General features: G+C 34.9%; 1 protein-coding gene across 2 annotated transcripts in view; it reads right to left on the bottom strand.

The window, feature by feature from the left end:
* The window catches only part of CACNA2D3 (calcium voltage-gated channel auxiliary subunit alpha2delta 3), a 394,699-nt gene that overhangs the window by 184,121 nt on the left and 191,450 nt on the right, over positions 1-19,128 (bottom strand). For both annotated transcript variants that reach the window (XM_066195341.1, XM_066195342.1), the window contains exons 10-11: positions 12,668-12,757; positions 8,880-8,993 (exon numbers count right to left, since the gene is read on the bottom strand). In XM_066195341.1, the coding sequence (XP_066051438.1) occupies positions 8,880-8,993; positions 12,668-12,757 (204 nt within the window). The remainder of the gene's footprint in view (positions 1-8,879; positions 8,994-12,667; positions 12,758-19,128) is intronic.

Here is a 19,128-nt window from a genome sequence, read left to right as displayed (position 1 = left end):
CTTTAAATGAGTATTCTCTAAAATGCGTAACCACTAACAAAGTTAAAGATTCAACCACTCAGAAAGAATCAGCAGACCCACAACAGAGTTCCAAAGATGGAATTGTTTGGATAACTTGTTTAGTTCTTAATTCAGTAAAGCGCTTTAATGTATGCCTGAATCCATTGCTTTGGTTAGTAGAGATGTAATAACTCACATATGTAAGCATTTCACTGAAATGAATACTAAACTAGACATATATGAGCCCCTGCATGGAATGAATCTTTCGTATTGCCTTGATATATGTGCATGCATTGAGGGATTGTTCCACAGCCAGACACCACGAAGGATAACAGAGGTACTCTGGGAAAATGGTATATATGAATAATAATTTCACATAAACAACGTCTGTTGTACTTCCAAACCAGCAGAATTTGGCCTCTCAGAGTATAATGAGCAAGAAATACCATTTGCTGTATGTAACGGGATGCCAGCAAGAGAATACTATACCAAACATTTAACTTCCTCTCTTTGTAACATTCCCTTTCCAAACATCTCCTGAGATTTGATATTTAAACATGCAATTTACCAACCTTCTCAACTTAATGTAAATATCCAACAGAAGTTAAGGTTTTCCTGCGTAATGAAACAACACACTATGGCTTATTTTAATACAGTGAGAGTTACAGAAAATAGGAGTGTATGAAGATTTCGTTAAGGGAAAAATGATAAAGAATGAACTAAGAATGGATCATACAAACTAGGAAGAAATATAGTTCAGAACTCAGATGAAAATGGAAATGAAAATGGAATGAAATGAAAAGATGAAAATTAAACAGGAGTTTTTTGTGTGGTCCATAGTTTTCCAGGGTACTTGCCAATTGCTTACGGGCTGTTGGAATTGCCATACTTCACCAGAACTAGCAAGGGATCTGACTTATCCATTAGGAAAAGATGCAATATTTTCCTGTTTCCTCATTTTCTTGTTTCCTGCATTTTCCTGTTCAAGCCTCACAATTGCATTGTCTTCTCTACTCCTACTCCTGCATCAAACTGAGACCATTCCTCTTAATCATAAAAAAATCTTTAATCCTATTAAAGTGCTTGTCCACTACACAATACTGGTTTTGATTCAAGCTTTATCTTACATTTTAAAAAATGGGGTTATAACAGGACATCATAAGTACAGTTTTTTAAAACTTGATTCCAAAATACATGTGAATTTTTCACTCTTCCCTCTTTGTAAAGTCAGTGGAAAGTTTTCATTTAGTAACTTGTGCTCTACAGATCAGAAAATACCTCTTAAGCAAGTTTGCAGATCTATTTTATCCTGATTTCAGGCTATTGGCGGAGGAACCAGAGATGTATGAACATAACACTACTCTTATTTCTTGCACCAACTTAATTTTCACCATGACTCTTGGCTGTAATGTAACATTTAATATAAAACCACATTTTTTCAACTCTTTCTAAAAGGCAAACTTTAAACAGGAAATCTAAGAAAATATTCAATCCAACATAACCTTAACTTTTTTTACTATCTATACTTGTTTTTTAAATTATATTAATCCAAAATAATTGTTTGGAGTACTATATTATCCCTTTATTGTCCAATGCAACCAAATGGGTTTTATATATGCAGCTATGGTCATCTTCTTGGTGGTGGGTCACTCACAAGTAAGAATATACATTCTTGATATTTTACAGAGATGATTATTACTCATTTAATATAGAACAGTTCTGACAAACTTCAACATCTCTTTCCTGTCTGTCATGTTTAAGAAGATGCATACATTATGAAGAGAATTAAAAACAGTCTATAAACTGAATCCTGGCTTTTAGGATAACTGCAGCATTTCTCAGTTTAAACCACACAAACTAAAATACAGTTTTTATTATGCTGTTAAAGAACTTCAAGAAATAAATGATCTCACCATTTCCTTAAGCAGATGACACAATTCTTCACAAAAAAACATTACCTCAAGAATAGATACAGTCCATGGAACAAAACAGGCATATTTGTGCAATTACCATGCCCACTTTAACTGTCTTGATTCTGGCATGATAACTTAGTTTTTAAAAACTAGGACCTCACAGCCCATAAAATATCAGGAGAAGGTTTGGTTGTTTGAGTTTTTTAGTGAAAAAATCCATAATATATCAGCTTCTAATTATGATATTTATTACTATGGTTTTTTTCTCTCGTTAATAAGGGCCATCAGCCGAACATTTCAGCGACAAGGCGTTTTATGCCAGACACAAATAGTGATTATTTGTAGTCATGTAGGCACGTTTTTTAGACACCTATTTTATCTCAAATTTTGGATCTCTCAATGTCTACATACTACATAAAAGTTAGCTCCTTTTTTACAAGGAAAAGGAATCATTTTTGTGTTATTGATACTCATGAGTTCCCAAAGAGTACTTCAGATAATCTATTTCAAATTGTGGATTATTCTCCATTTAGACTGTCCCTTACTTATAATGTGTTCTGTATGACTCATGGCTGATTCACTTTTGTGTCTATTTCTGATTATGGCAAATATTAGCATGGAAAGGGCATTTTGAATATGCATTTTCATTGGGTATAAATTATCATTCCATCTAAAATTCTTCCAACATTCAGAAAGCATTAGCCCCTCCATGATTCCAGCCAACAACTGACTGCATACAAGAAGCAGTAATCCTTCCTCTGGCAATCCATATATACCCTGAGGATAATATTTAATTACCCTTATCTTCACAAAAAACATCTCTCCATTTTTTCAATTTAAACACTGCAGGATAAGTTTCTTCATGGCAAATTAAATTGACAAGTGACTGAAAAAGAGGTCTTAACTACTCTGAGTGTCACATAAAAGAATTTAAGTAAAAATACTAGTGATAAATTTGTAGAAATCATTATGGTAGTTTTGACCAAAAAAATACTCACTGAAACAGGACCTACCAGCCTATTTTTCCCTCTTAGAGGAGAAGTAATAGGGCAAAATAAAACCTTTTTTAAACTTTTTTTTTTTTTTCAAATGAAATCACACTTGGGGCAGGAATCTAGCTGTGAGGAGTTGCTTCTCTTTATCCTGAAATCAAAACCTTCTGTTTGATTTCATGCCCCATCTTTCATCATACTACAGGAGTGCCTAAAAAGATAAGTAATTAATAAAAGTTACGTCATAGCTTGAAAGGCCTATAAAGTGTCTGGACCTTCTTTTGTTCTTGAGATAACCAGTAATAAAGCACCAGGTTTGTGTAGCAGTAATGGCATCCGCCTGCAAAGTACGTCAGACTTTTCTGAAAAAAATCCATTTAATAACATCCAGACAGGACTGCACATGAGAAATTCAATTTGCTGTACGAATGTTCCGTGTTGCCAACATTGCCACGTTCCTAAACTAGAGACTTGGCTAAAGATTTGCAGAAAGGTTTGTAACCCTGTGCATGGCAGACACGAAGAGAAAGATGATTTGCAACCACAGCGGTGCCACGACAGAGCCACCCATTGCCTTGTAGCCTGTTTGGACAGCAGCCATTAATTTCTTTAGAATAGCTTTCAGACAAAGAAAATGAAAACATGCCATGTTTTCATCTTCCGTTGCTAAAGGAGGGTAAGGAAAGCCTCCTTTCCTGTCCTGTGGCAGAATCAAAATGTTTGGGGAATTTTGCATACACTCAAAACTCGGACATTTGTTTCATATATACAGTAGTTGAAGCCAATAGATAGTGGATCACCAAATAAACTCACAAAACAGGTTCCTAGGAAAAAAAAAAAAAAAAAAAAAAGTAGAACAGTTAAATGTAAATATTTATTTCATAGATCTCTAATATAAATTAACAGATTGAAATTAAGAGCTTTAGTGACCAAGTGACCAGTTCTCACCAGGAACGACCAAGTATTTTCTTCAATATTTAAGAAAACCGTATAATATTAAATATACTGTAAATACTGATCCTGTAAAAGTATGCATGAAAGTCCCACATAATTAAGGAGCTATTTACTGATTATTATTGCCTACAAATCTAATCTATTATGAAATCAAATCTAAATCCAGCAAATTTGAACATGTTGCTCTCTGGATTCAATTATAATTTTAAGTACTGTATATAGATCCAGAGACCTGTCAGACTGAAATTTTTCCTGTAAAGCAGATCTAAAGTAGGTATAAACACTTAAAAGTCATGGAACTATTTATATTGTAGTTTCAACAGTTCCATTCAGACATGGGCAGCATTGGCTGTTAGGTCTTTCTACACCATAATCATTTAGCAGTAGGAATAAAGATGTTATTGCAGTTATGCTTTATATTCACCCTACTTGAAGTCATAGCAGTGATAGAAACCATCTTAAATCTCTGCCTTGTTTTAATGGTTCATACATAAAGAAAATGTTTCTGTGCCATACAGAATTAATTCTACCCAGAGCCTTCAGAATAACAGGACACAGACAGATGAAGTTCTATCCCCCGTTGCTTGCCCAGAAAAAGAAAGGCTGCAGAATAACTAACAAGGTAACTGGATACAGAGGAATTTTTATCCCAGATTCTCTAGCTGGATTTGATTCTAGAAAATGAGGAAACTTTAGGTGGGATTTTGGTTTCCATTGGACTTGACTTAGTGAGGAATTAGTGCTTCTAGTTTTGCATATATCTACCACAGCACATAGCTATTTCACATAATTATGAAAGCAAATGCTTTTCACACTTAAAGACACACCCAAAGGGGAGGATAAAGTGCAAACAATTCAATGATTCTTTTGCTTTCTTTTCCAGATTCTACGTATGGTACGATATCGTGAAGCAAAGACCTCTCAGGCCAAGGAGCAGAACATCTCTTTCTGGTTGTCATAAGACACAAAAGATCACAAAGTTGACATCTTCCTTGACCACTTGAGTGCTGCATTGACCCACATGAGAAAAGAATACTAAAAATCTGTACCCAAATTGAAATATTGATTTCCGCTTGATCTCAACGAGATTTTAGACTCTGCCCTCAATCTTATTTATGGAAGAAAAGCTTTTGGGCTACTCCAAAACAAGGAGTAGACAGGTTTTGTAGAAGTAGAGAACTTGACAGCCACATAAAAACAATGGGGAAATGGAGGAGAAAAAAAGACCTTCAAATATGCAGGCACTGGGTCATTTTAGCCGGTGGAGAAAAAACATCATGAGATCCCATGGAGTTGCCAGTGGGTTAAATGGGTTTAAAACTGTTCCCTCAGCCATTCTTGCAAGAGAATTTACTACATTGTTTTCCTTTGCAATATCATAGCATTCTGAGAACAGTCTTGCTATATTTAAAATGACAAAATATGTTAAGTAATATTTAAGTAGATACTTTCTGTTCCAAGTTTCATGATTTTCAATTAGCGATTAAAATGGCTTTCAGCTGAGAACCTGACAAAGCTCAAAGCTCTATTAATATCTCTAATCTCATAATAATTTCATTTTTTGATGCGCTAAGGCATTTCAGCAACATTTACAAGGTTAATCTTCACGGAATTGTCTGTAAGTTATTGGAATTTTTCACTAGAAAGGAAGTAGGACAGTTTTATTTAAGAAAAGATCATTAGCGGTACTATCTTCTGAGAGCAGACCCGAAGCATTATCTTTCCATGTAGTCACATCTATCTGTCTGCCTGCCTTCCCTACCCATGGCCTTTCATCCTTTTAAATTGGAATGAGGAACCTAGAGAAATACCTAAGTGCAGTATTTTGCTTGGTTTCTGATAATGCATTTGGATCTCATCGTAGGAGCAATAATATAGAATAAAAGCATGATTCTGGGACAACTGACATCAAAAAGATATTTTGAGACTTAAAAGGCTTTCTCCTGAAATAGGAAATCTTAAAAAAATTAAATTATTGCAACTATTTTGTAGCTGTAATTGTAAACAAACATTTCCTGGGTACTATTCCTTTTAAATACTTATTTCTGCTACATGATGAAAGCTGGGCTTTTAAATGAGATGTGTAGATTTATTTACTCTTGTGGATTAATTATTCCCTTTTTGGTACTTCATGTGGCAGAGTTGCCTTGAATGAATCACAGAAATCTGAAAGCACTGAATGTAAGTTTCATGAATGAAAAAAATTATGTATATAGTACAAACTCATTTCTAATGTGTGAGAATCAGCTCCTTAAGGTTGCTCGTATGGCCTCATAAAGAAAAGGAAATAGATGTTAACAACTAGTCATATAAATAAAATATAGTGTGTTATAAAAATAGCATCTACTAGATTTACATTTAAAGTAGCAGAAGATACTAAATAAACATGGGGAAATATTATGGAATTTTTTTTCTTTTGCTGAAGGAGACAAAGACTCATAAAAAAAACAGTAAAATGGAAGCATTCCTACTTTCAAGGAAAGTCCAGAAGATAATTTTTAATAATCTTTTGATGGTCATAATTTTCTAGTTCATACAAAACATCAGGCTGATTTTGTTAAAAAACCTCAATTGCTTAATTTAAGCTACTTAAGGGATTTAACCGGAGCCATTTTATTCCCTTTCCTAATCATTGCAACATATTTTATTGCATTATCAGAAGGAAGATGATTTTAATCAGTTGTTAGGCAGAATATATCTCCAATAATACATAATAAAGTGCTCTTTTCCCTGTTTACATGGTGTATATATATATATATATATATATATATATATATATATATATATATATATATATATATATATATGTATATATATTTAAGACTATTTAAGACTATCTAACGGTTTGGAAAAAGGAAGAAAATATGAATTGTTGTTTATATGCTGTAAGTTTGTATTCACTCTCCATTTTTAGAGATTCTCACTGACAAACTTTTGAAGTCTTCACAGTTGTATAAAGATTTTTTCCTTTCTGTAAAAGAACAAGATGCCTATGTTGCAACTAATTATAAACTATTTCCTATTATCTATCATTAGATCAACTTTGCTGACAAGGTAACTGAGGTGAACAGAAACTTCAGAATTTACCTCAATTAGAGATTCTGCCTTTTCCACCACTGTCCACCCCAGTATCAAAATACAGGAAAAACATAAATTACAAGAAAGATGGCAGGGCAATACATAGATAATGGGGGAAAAATGTACATAAAAAAAACTATCAAGCAGTTCAAAGGTGTGATTTATAAATATAAAACCAGCTTTGGAGAGAATAAAGAGAGTGTAATGCAAAGGCAGTGAATTTCAAGTGCATTGCATGCTTAATTTCTAGGCACACTGACACTGCAAATATGTAAGACATTGCATTTTCAATAAGCCTTCCTTTCTAGAATAACAAATCCAACAAAGACATTCACAGCTCTAATGCATTAAAGCGTACATATGGAAATCTTTTACATTTTTCATACTGAAACATTTCAGGCTGAAAAGAAGAAAAACCGATTCGATTTTTTTTTCCCATACGTGTTTCTTAAAATACAATTTACAAGGTTGTATTAATACATTAAATATTTTTAGAAGAGTTGAGTAGAATATTGCATATTAACTGAAAGCTGCTCCCCAGACACCACGTCCTTGCTAAACAAGGCAGGACTCTCCATGCTAGGCCTTTGCAGATGAATTCCCAATGGAAACTTCTCCTGCTGCTTTTCGCAATAGCTGTGCTGAGCGTTGTTATCTCAGCTAGAGCTGTGGATCAGCACATGAAAGATATATAACACATGTTTTCATGAAAATACTTAGCTGACTCTTTCAGGGAATTCTTTCCTTGCTGATTTCTTATGATAAGAGTTTCCTCACAGTCTCTTCTTCTTAAGAGAGGAACCAACTCCAAAGAGTCAGAAAATACAGCACATCTGAGGCACATCCTTCTGAGAGATTCTGTGAATCTCCTTCAACACCAGTTTTTGCTAGATAAAGTTAAATATTCTCACGGAATATTTGAGGACTTAACAACTTAAATTAGATGGCATCCCATTGTGTAAGAGAGGAAGGACTGGCCACAAAACTTCTACCTTTTAGGCCTTCTTTGCAGTGGAACGATATTATGTTTACATAAAACAGAGCTAGAGAAGTCACTCAGAAAATAGACAGAATTTTATAATAGGAAAACATGACTAAAACCTGAAAATTAAAACAACTACTTTTTTTTTTTCCACAGAATACAGAACCCCCTGCAGCACAGTCATATTAATAATTACTTGCTCAAACTGCACTTCAGAATGTGTCGTTGTTGCTTCCACAGGCATATAACATGGCAAAAAACTACAAACACATCCTAAAATAGTCCCAAAACTTTCTTTAGCAGAAAGTAAAATGTAGAAGAAAATTCTTTCACATAGATACACAAAGCCAACTAGACCTTCCTCATCTGGTAAACTGAAGGCATTTCTGCCTTACTGTGAAATTTCCACATGTTATATAACAGGGTAATTTAACTCTTGGCAAATTTCTCTATACAGATCAAAAGGGCCAAATAATTTTTTAATAAAATCTAACTAACTGTCAGTTCTATCCCTCACTCTGCCAATGAAGGAATTAAAAATGCTGAGTACTACATCTGCTCTTTCTCCTGTCATAGTAAGCCACTCACTGTCCACAGTACATACCCCTGTTTAGCTTGAAAAAGCATTGAATTAATAACGTGTATTTTGGGAGAAAAAATAAGGGGTTTTTTCATGCTTAATGATGTGTCTTAGGGGAAGGATTATATAATGCTCAAAAATTTAACCGGGAGGGAAATAGTGCCTTTATATCTTATCAACCGAAGTTCATTACCACAGTAAAAGGCCATCTCTATCCTCAGGCAATACCATAGAAGCATCTCTCTTTTTTTTTTAATAACTGATCCAAAATCATTTATAGATCATTAAAAAGATCATTATTGACCTTTAAATAGACATACACTTTAGATTGGGTATGAACCTTTGGGTTTTCCATTCAGTAAAGGTGGTAACATACTTACTTTTCTGTCTGGCCAATTGTATTTTGCAAATATCGTATCATATGTGTCCACAGCTCCATCAGTGATCAACATTATGGCTTGGCTGCAAATGCTTCCTTGTCCTGTGTGATTGAACTGCGAAAGGAAACAATCATTATGAACAGCACATTCCTGTTACATGAAGATGGATAGGACCACAATGGATAAAGGTAGATTTTTTCAAATCTCTAACATCCTTAGAAGAAGTCACAGATATTCAGACTGAGAAAATTTTATCACAGATTTTATGTTCTTGGTGAATTGAAAAATAAGAGACATACATAAATATAGCCCTACCCAAAATTAAAATGGTATTCCCCTGGTTTTGATAGATAATAAGTATTGGTGCATCTATAGGGTTTGCTTTGATTTAAATATCATTCTGAAAGAACACATTACACAAAAAGAAGTAATGAATGATGATTTTTCTGTGAAGCACAGGAGATACACCACTCATTGAGAGACATATGACTATTCATATGGCATTCATTCATATTCACTCAGGATTACATTCCATATGCTATTTTCCTTAAAATATTTATCTGGGAGAACCCAGTTCATATTTATATATTCTGAGATGCTGTATTACCCAAAATGAATACATATAAGTAATTCAGGCTGCTGAAGTGCAGTATTTGAGCATAGGTTCTCAGATAGCAATCAGCAATCCTCTGGCATATGCAAAGGAAGCTTCATCATACAAATGGGATTTTCTCCAAAGAGCAAACACATTGGACTGAGTCATAATATGAGCTTTGATCTCTTCATTCTGGAGTTAGTGCTCTGATTTTGAATCCATGTGGCTCCATTTGCTTTGGTTGCAGAATAGATTCTTATTTGTCTCTGTATTACCTTATGTATTCAAGAAACTTTGGTGAAACATCCATCTTTTAGCAAAAAAAAAAAAAAAAGAAAAAACCAAAGTTGTAAAATTGCTTGATTTTTAATTGCTTTGTATGAACACTTTAAAAAAACCTAGGAAAATGTCAATAAATGGGATATTACAATTACCCACTTCTAATTTTCATGTACATTATCACATCTGAGGCCAGGCAAGGCCTCACTCTATCACCTTGCTATTGATGCTGAGAAAGCCAAGCAAGAATTACCTTGTCCCACCTCACCAGCCTTGCTGTGCCCCAGAACAGGGTCGTCTCATTTAAAAAGCCGTACCTATGTTCACAGGTGAATTACCTTGCAGGGACTCTGACTGCTCCTGCAGTCATGAAAAATTATTCAGAGTGTTCTGGTTTGATTTGTACTACCAACAGCTCTGCCTTCTAAGCTTCTACTCGCCCTTACATATTTCACTGTTTTTCCAAACTCTAAAACCCACTTTTTCTAAAAATATTCTCCTTAAAATTTCATCTTTGTAGAAATGCCTGCAGTAGAAAAGAGTGGGTGGTGGGTTCCAGAAGTCCTCTGTCTTGTCTGCCTTCATATTTTTGTATCTGAGTAACTACACACACATTCAACAACCATTTCTCTCACCTGCATCTCTCCTCAAGATCAGCTTCCATTTCATCAAACAGAAACCTCAGCAAACAGTAACAGAAACACTCTGCCTTAAAGGGCAGCCAATGTGGATTTACAGTCAACTGTATTGTGATGACTGCCAGGGTGAAAACTCTTCTCTGTGTAATTTGCAAGGCAGTCACTCCTTAAAATTCTCCCATCATGACAGGTTTTCCAGTTCTAATCAGAACCAGAATTATTAAAGTGGGATTCCTTCATGATCTTACAGACATTATTTTCTCATAAAGGTGAAGTTACTTTGTTTAGGGATATCTTCCTCACATGGGCAATATATTCTAAAAGTGGCAAGGTATCTTAAAAGAGAAATTAATGAAGGAGAAATGCCTTTGTACATTTATTTTAAAACACCACTCAGTATGCATCTGCATTATTCTACACAGTTATCTGAATATTTTGAAGAATGAGATTAAATTCAAATACTTTGATGAGCAATATCTTCTCATATTTGTCTAAAACTTTTAATTTTATTGAATAGCAAGAGTGATGAAAGTGTTTTCCATAATAATAACAATGACAAGGGGCTTATGATGAACTACAATTAACTCAGTGATTCATCAGTTAGCAGCAAAAATTTCAATGCATCCTGACATTTACAGCATTTGGTTGTGATTAACAGTCTTTGAAATGTCACAGAATTTTATTTAATTGGCTATGGTTTTTTTTAAAGGTAATCACTGCAAAGAGCACATTTGTCACCAAAAGAGATAATTGCTGTTGTCACATGACATAGTAGGTGTCTAACTACTGTACCAAGCACTTCGGTATTCTTACCCTGTATGTACACTGCATAAATTGACAATTGGAAAGAATTTGGAAGTGGATTTTTAAACAAGCTTTTCAAAGATATCAGTAGCAAACATCTTCAAGTCTTGACAACCATAGCAAATATTGGAAGGTAATTGCAAGGCAAAATTGACTGAGTTTAATTAGTGTAACCCCTGAACCATTTTAAAATCCAACCAGAATTTTTATAGACTATTTGTGTAACACAAAGCTTTCTCTATTTTTTTTTTCTTTTCCTACACCACCACCCACTCCTTCCCCCTCCTCATTCACGCACTATTTTCTTTTTTCATGAAGAAAAGACATCCTTAGTTAACCTATAATTCAGAGAATAGGCTTCTGGCACACAAAGGTCACATCCTGTAGACAAAGTGGAAAATGGTTTGCTGTACTCTTCTAAAGGGAGATTTAGTGGCTTTTCCTCTGGTCTAGGCTGCTTAATTGAATCTCCCAGAGACTTTGCAGATAGGCCTGTATAAAATGGAAAAGATTTTTATGCTGGGATTTCTGGAAGTTTATATGCAAGAAGGATTGAACCTATTATACTTCCTTTTACAGTATAAATAGAAGCAATCAATACAGCACCTTGAAGAGAGCTGCACATACATGTAGCATAGTCCATCATGATCATACAGACCTTTCATCTTGGGTACAATTCAGCGCATGGGATGTCAGATCCCTTTATTCTCAGAACTATCAGATTGTCCAATGAGATTTTTATACCACATTCATCATTATAACTTTAGTTACCTCACAGATTTTAAACCAAAGCAAAACAGACCTTGTTTCAGGTCTTCTCCTTCACTTCCTGCAATACGATTTTTTCAGTTTACATAGACTTGGAGGATTAGCACAGACATCTCTTGCACTGAGGCATTCACACTCTTTTTATGATTCCCAAGGCTCTATCTGGTGCCCACAATTCGTAATAAAATCTCTAAAAACAGCCTACAGTGTCCTTTACTTCATGCACCTTTTCCCATTGTCATTTTTGGCATGCACCACATGAAGGCATTAGTTCCACACTGTCTAGCTGAACACATGAGCAGTGGGTGGAAGCAGATATTCCTTTTTTCATTTTAGGATTTTATGCCTGGAAAAGAATCAATCAATATTGCCCTTCAAGATGAATACACAGGAATTAGAACCATTAATTAATCTAGGATCACACAGCATAAAGGCAGGCACACTTGTCAAGTCAAACTTTTTTGGAGAATATTTAGGTTTGAGCTCTTATTTCCAAGGTACATCCTTCAATCAAAAGACATTTTCCCACTTAGTTTAGATGAGCTTTTTTCATGTTCCAGCAGACTAACACACTTTAGTATTTTTTCCACAAAATACATGATTATACTCTAGGAAATATTTTAAAACATTTTCACAAATATAAACCCAGTTGAAAAAAGGTGAGGAGGTGAAAAAGAAAAAGGATCTGAAAAGCGTGAACTTACCTCATTGAGCATGTTGAAAGCTTCATTTAAAGCTATGTCCAGCATTCCAATTCCTTTTGCAAAGAGTTTGTCAAGGTGTTCCCTGAAATGCTGAAACATGAACAAGAAGGTTTCATTTGTCAGAATGTTGTTACAACAGACCTGCAATGATTAAGGATCTCTGAATACTTTAGACCTGCATCTTAGGTTTAAATGACCACACACACTAATTAACAAAACAATTTCCAGTTAATCCTTTTTGACTCCTTAAGTAACACTAAAGTAAGGATGTGTTAGTACAATAATAACGCAAAGGCATCACATTTTTGATATATTTTTTGGATATTTATTCAATAAAATAATTTTGGTTTGGTTTTCTGTTTGTGTTTCTATTTATAGATCTTCATATTTTCTTTTCACTTTATGTAGTAATTTTATATCATTTCTCTCTAGGTTTTTGGAATCTGATACTGAATAAAAATAATTCTTTATGAAATTTAGCTTTGAGAATACATAGCTCTAAAAGACGGTAGATTCTAATCATTAGGTCACTGAAGTATAAAAGCAGTTTATCAGTGTCAATATTAATATTAGACTTATTAAAAACTGTTCAACACAAGAAGATGAGACTATTAACTTGTAAAAATAAAATGAAGACCTATGTGGTGGGAAATGGCAGGGGAGGCAATGCTTTTTTGAAGTGCTATTTCTGCCTTCACATCTGGCTAAAAAATACAAAGGAAGTGCAAAACGAAAAGGGTATTTCAACCCAAGTAGTAGAGAAAAAATGTCAGGGCAAGACATATACCACTGAAATATCAGTTTAAAGAAAAAGAATACACGATTTCACAATGAGATATGAACCAACTTAATTTCACTTTCAGTAACTTTCAAAACCAAACAGATCTCAAAAAACTGGAGTCTCCAGCTCTTAATGAGTCAAAAAGCATACTTCAACTTCACAGCTTAAAGAGCTCTTTTTAGTAATGAACTGGTTTATCTCAGTCTCTTTTTGCTCTCATTTTCAGGCCCTTTTTTGACTGAGGTATCTGTCCGACTGTGTGCACAAACATTCCTGGGCAACTGTATGCTTAATTTCCATGTGCAAATACCATAATGTGCAATATCTAATTGTAGACTCATATACCAAATTGACATGCATAATCTTGGTAATTCTGAATGCAAATTAGGCCCACAATTATGACAATCAGACATTGATGTCTGATTACAAAATTATAGGGTCAGAGCTCCACAGAAGTTGTGTGAGGAAGCACAGAAGTGTTCAGCTGGGGAGGTGTCTGTGATCAGCCACAAGCGTCTGAAAGACCTGAGCTGAAGAGAATGAGGATACAAATCCACATATGCAGGTAAGTCAGGATGTCTTTCAAAACTTAAATGAGCAGAAACCCAGGATGGTTTTTAATGTCCTTCATATTCTATGTGTCATGGGACAGTTACACTGAACATTAAAATCACACCACTCTTGCATATGGCTTTGGCATAACTGAACAAGAGGACAAATTCATAACCAATTATCATGATCGAACTTGGAATTTCTCTTGTAATGAGGCTGTTGAAAGCATTTTTGGTACACCCTAGTGTATTCCCCTTTTCTAGCCTCACAGTTAAATGAAAAACTGTAGGGATTTGGGATCATACTTGGTTAGACGATTACACTAAGTTTTCATTCTTCAGGGACTAAGCAAAATTGTGTCTCAAAATATGATAGCAGCTAGCATTTTTGTTACTTCTTTTCTTACTTTCCTACTTTTGATTTACTAGGATTTAAGAGCTAATGAATTCAAATAATTCAAGTTAAGGAATTTATTTCAGCAAATCTGTGCTTGGGAGTTGATATATATTCAGAGCACTTTTCATGATTCAGAACACAGGCAGAGTTAGGGAGGTAGAGGGGGAAATCTCAATACAGGCAAGAATTTGATTCTCCTTTCCTGATTCCAGGTCATTGCAAGCAATTTAAAAACTCTTCTGAGATGAAGGCCAGAAACTGAATTTTTCCTTTGTGGCCGACACTGTCAAACTTATGGCCAAAATGAGACACTGATTTATGTAGCCCATACAAAGCCTGAAGAATAATTTGCTAATTTGGTGGCAATTTTTAGGAAATTCCAAGGCAACTCCTTTTACTGATCTCTTAACTTAGAAGCTGTTCCAATGGCCTCACAAAGTTTATTGAGATTAGTCAAGCTGACTGGTATCTATGATCACAAGAAAATGACAAATTTTTATATTCTGGAAGCAAATGGAAAGAGGTCACCCTCCAAGCAAACAACAGAGTCCAGTCTCTGCACAGTCATCAGGGAAATTCTTTGGCCTCCACTACAATAATATACGAATACTCTGTAACCTTCAAAGTTTTTATCCCTTCCAAACAAGAATAAAAGGAAAAGAACAAACTACAGCCATCTTCATTTAACATCTGAGGAAACAAACACATCTGAAAGCAGGTAATGATATACTAACACAGAGAACACAGTTCCAATTCTCCAGTTCCAGGTAAGAGCTGTCACAACCAGCCCATCTCAGGCACACACAAAAAAAGCACAGAAGATGCCAGCTGAGGCAATCCCAAATTCCCAGCATTCATGTTTACTGCAGCAAACATTTGGAGAATTATTCCAATTTTTTTTTTCCCCAGCATCGTGACAAAGCTTGTCACAACAGTGAGCTTGGCTCACCTTTACATTGGCACACAGATTACAAGACCTCACAGGCTGCTTTAATGCATTTTAACATGAGAACACCACCTAAAGCCTCACACACAAAGACACATCACTCAATAAGTTGAGCTTGCTATGGTTTATAGGCAGATCCCTCTCCTGGAAGTCCTGGAGACCTGTTCCCCTTTATATTATCTCTCTCTGGAACTGACAAAACAGAAGGAAACCAATAGCAAATTTGTTCTCATAAACTGACCAAATCAAGTCCCCATCTCTACTCTTCCCACTTATCCAGAAAAAACAAGAATGTATTCTTAAAATTATTTTTATTTACTTCAGGGCTTCAGAATTAGTTAATTGAGTTTAGTTTTTATTACAACCACCAAAGTTTTGATTTCATTCTTTCTAAGCCAAGATGCTGCACAGGAGTCCCAGTACCTTGCACAAATGTTTTATTAGAGCCTACTTCTGTTTATCAAAAATAAGGTACCACTTATGATGAGTCGGAATACATAAATTAGACTGGGTATAGGACCATGGATTCAAGCCAATGAATACAGAATTTTCCACTGATTGCAAAAAGGAACAGTTCACAACTAGTATATGCATAGCAGTTATACAGTTACAAGGTTGAGCTTCCTACAGAAAAGCATCCTTAATGGGTTCAACACTCCTCCAGGTTTCCTTGTCAGCTTTACTGCAAGCCTCTGCTACTTCTAGAATTACTTCCCATGCCTATCCATCCATGCTGTAACTCCAAATGGTCCTGGGACACACTTGGCAAAGATTTATCAGATTTGTGAAGATGGACTACATCAGCATATAAACAGGAAAGTAAAAAAAAAAAACCAATCAGAAGACTTGTGTGAGAGGTGGGAGAGTGATGTTCACCTGTGTGTCAGAGGGAGGTTTACCCACATGCACTGACAGATAAACGTGCAGCACATGTGTAAAATGCATTTAGGCATCACCCCTTTCCAAATCCTTTGTCAGGGCAATAACTGTTACCTTATAATGATTATCCAACCCCTTCTGTTTCCTAACACGTTGTATTGGAAAAGAAGAGGGCTTTTCATGGAAAAAGTAATCACAAAAACAATGCTGAATGAGGAGCTCAAGATTCAATATACTCAGATTAAAACCAAATTCTTCTTAAGTAAATTAGTTACTGCAATAGAAAATGTCAGACCAAATTTCAGTGGTCAGGGGGCTATTGAAAGTTTTGAGGGTCTATAACAGCTTGACAGTTTTAAAATAAGAGTCGAGTTTAGTGAGACTTTACTATTTTGGGGGTTTTAACAGCCAAGAAATGCAGTTCATTTTTTTCTTTTTTTTCTTTTTTGAGATCTGACAGAGATGGATAGATAAATATGCAAAAGTAATTTGCTTAAATAAAATTCAATATGCAAAATTTGTATTTACCAACCTTTTATTGGCAATTTCACTCAGCTTCTTTGCTGAATCAGTCTTCTGGTTATTTAATTTCTGGTAATTGCATAGAAAAATAAAAGCTTTTTGGAAGTTATACATTACATCTGTCTATTTCTGTCATTCGAATTTACACTGGGGTAAGTTCTTGATTTAGTTTGTAGTTACTGTGCCTATCTGTGCATCTAGAAGATGATATATTTCATCTGGAAACATTTACAGAGAAATGTCCTCAACTCATATATAGTACATTAAAAAAACATATAAAAGAGGAATGTATATTGTAATATTGTTACTTTACATCTGAAGTTACATTAAATCAGATTGTCATCCAATTCCTTTGGGGTAGGTAAATTGTAACATGGAGTTTCTCAAAGATGAAAACCTCTTGGCCCAAGAAAACTAGTATTAAAATAGGCAGTTCCACATGTTTGTAATTTGTGGAGAAAGTGCAGACGGTGACAGAATAGTGTCTGAACTATTTCCCACTCTTTTTTAAATTTGTGTATAGCAAATTGATACACTTCAAGGTAGCAGCTGTTTAACACTAATGCCAAATTATAAACTAGTCTGGGAAAATTCAAATATACCTCGCATATTTCATATTACTAAACCACATTTAGGATCGCAGATTAATTTCAACCTCAGTTATGCTACCCAATGTAATTACAGATTTAATTTTTGTGATAAACAAAACTTAAAGCAAGTTCTGCAAATCAGGGATAGATCACAATATGCACATCTCTAAACTGAACTTCACTGTAGGTATGTGCCAACACAAAAAACTATGATGATTGCCAGGCTGTGAAAACTTTCAGAAATAAGTGGAGACACAGTGACACCTGCCATATCACCTGACATCACAATTATTCCAAAATCAAATTACTATATTCTCCTATTGTGAAATGAAAGTTGAAACACTCTATCTTGGAAGAATTCTAGTACTGGGATGCCAACGTTTATCTTAGGAAAACTGGTGGCACATAAATTAACACCACTCACATCGCTGTCATATCTGAAGTTGTAACTTTGTCTTTTACAAATCCATCAAGCAAACTCCGTTCAATAAGGTTTCTGAAAAGAAGAATGCTTTCTGAAGTGTACCTGACAGAAATTCAAGGTTCAGTTAGATCCTCATTGCTCTGAAAGCTACACACTACAAGCACTTACAGAAGGAGCAGTTTTGCAGAAAAGTAATAGAACAACTTGCTCAAAACCTGGGAAAGTTTCTAAACAGATTATATTGATTATACTAGCATCTCCTCCTTGTAGGGTGTTGCTAGCAGTAAAAAAAACCCCTAAAGTTAAATGAAGATTTACAATTCAAGTCTGCATTACTTGGCTGTTTTTTTAGCTGGCAGGGAAGAGGTCTAGATGCTTAGAACCACTACTTCTTTCAAAGTATCTTCACACTTTCCTAAAGAAAAGCAAATTACATGCTGGAGACTGGGGGTTGAAAACATGTTTTCTCCGACCTTTGTTCCCTTCCTATCACAAAAAAGCATGGATGTGTTAAACGTTAAAATGCTTAATGATACTAAATGCATTTGGTGTCCCTCAAAAATCTACTGTAATAAATCAGACATTTATTAATGCTTTTACAAAAGAGTGGTCTTGATCAAGTAACCCCTAACTTGTTAGGGGTTAGGTTAGGCTTGCTCAAAAAACATTCCTGCTTTTGCCTCACCAATCACTATGAAATCTGTTCCAGTCTTCAAAACATTCATTTAGCAAGGCTGAACATTGCAGAGGTAAAAGTACTCATGCTGTATCTTCTCTTTTGTCTGACTGCTCTCTTTACTTAATAAAATTATGCAGGATCAAGAATCTTTGGCTAACTTGAGTTCCACTATCACATAAATTTAGTCTAACTTTTCACCCCTTACTAATATAGCTGTGAGAAGAGAGTTCAGTTCAGATATTACAGTTGAATCTTAACTCTTAAGTAAAGATGCAAATGGAATAAAGACTGCATATTCTAGAGGAAAAGAATGCTTCAGCAATAACAACTGGGATTCAAAGAGAAATGCAGCTTCCTTCCTCTGTCTGCACTTTGTACAGATTTTACTTTCATGTCAGGTATTTGTTCTTACCTGTAAGATAGAGAAAAATGAAAGGAGAGGGATGGAACTGAAGTTGGCTTTGTAATATCTTTCCTGGTGCTTGCAAGAGGAAAATAAAATACATTGCTGAAGGGAGAGTGTCTCCACAGAATGGATATAAGAGAGCTACAATGCTCTAAATGCTTTTTCATCCTTTAATGAGAGTGGATTTTTTTTTCTTTTAGGTAAGTAGTTCTCTTACTACTGTGGTCCAGAAAATAATGTTAAGTATTCTAGAGCCAATGTGGGGAATTAACACTGTGTTTACGAT

This window comes from Chamaea fasciata, unplaced genomic scaffold (assembly GCF_029207755.1).
Source record: "Chamaea fasciata isolate MVZ Bird 193981 ecotype frontalis unplaced genomic scaffold, bChaFas1.0.hap1 SCAF_13, whole genome shotgun sequence".
NCBI classification, from domain to species: domain Eukaryota; kingdom Metazoa; phylum Chordata; class Aves; order Passeriformes; family Sylviidae; genus Chamaea; species Chamaea fasciata.
This window is presented reverse-complemented; position numbering and strand designations above follow the sequence as displayed.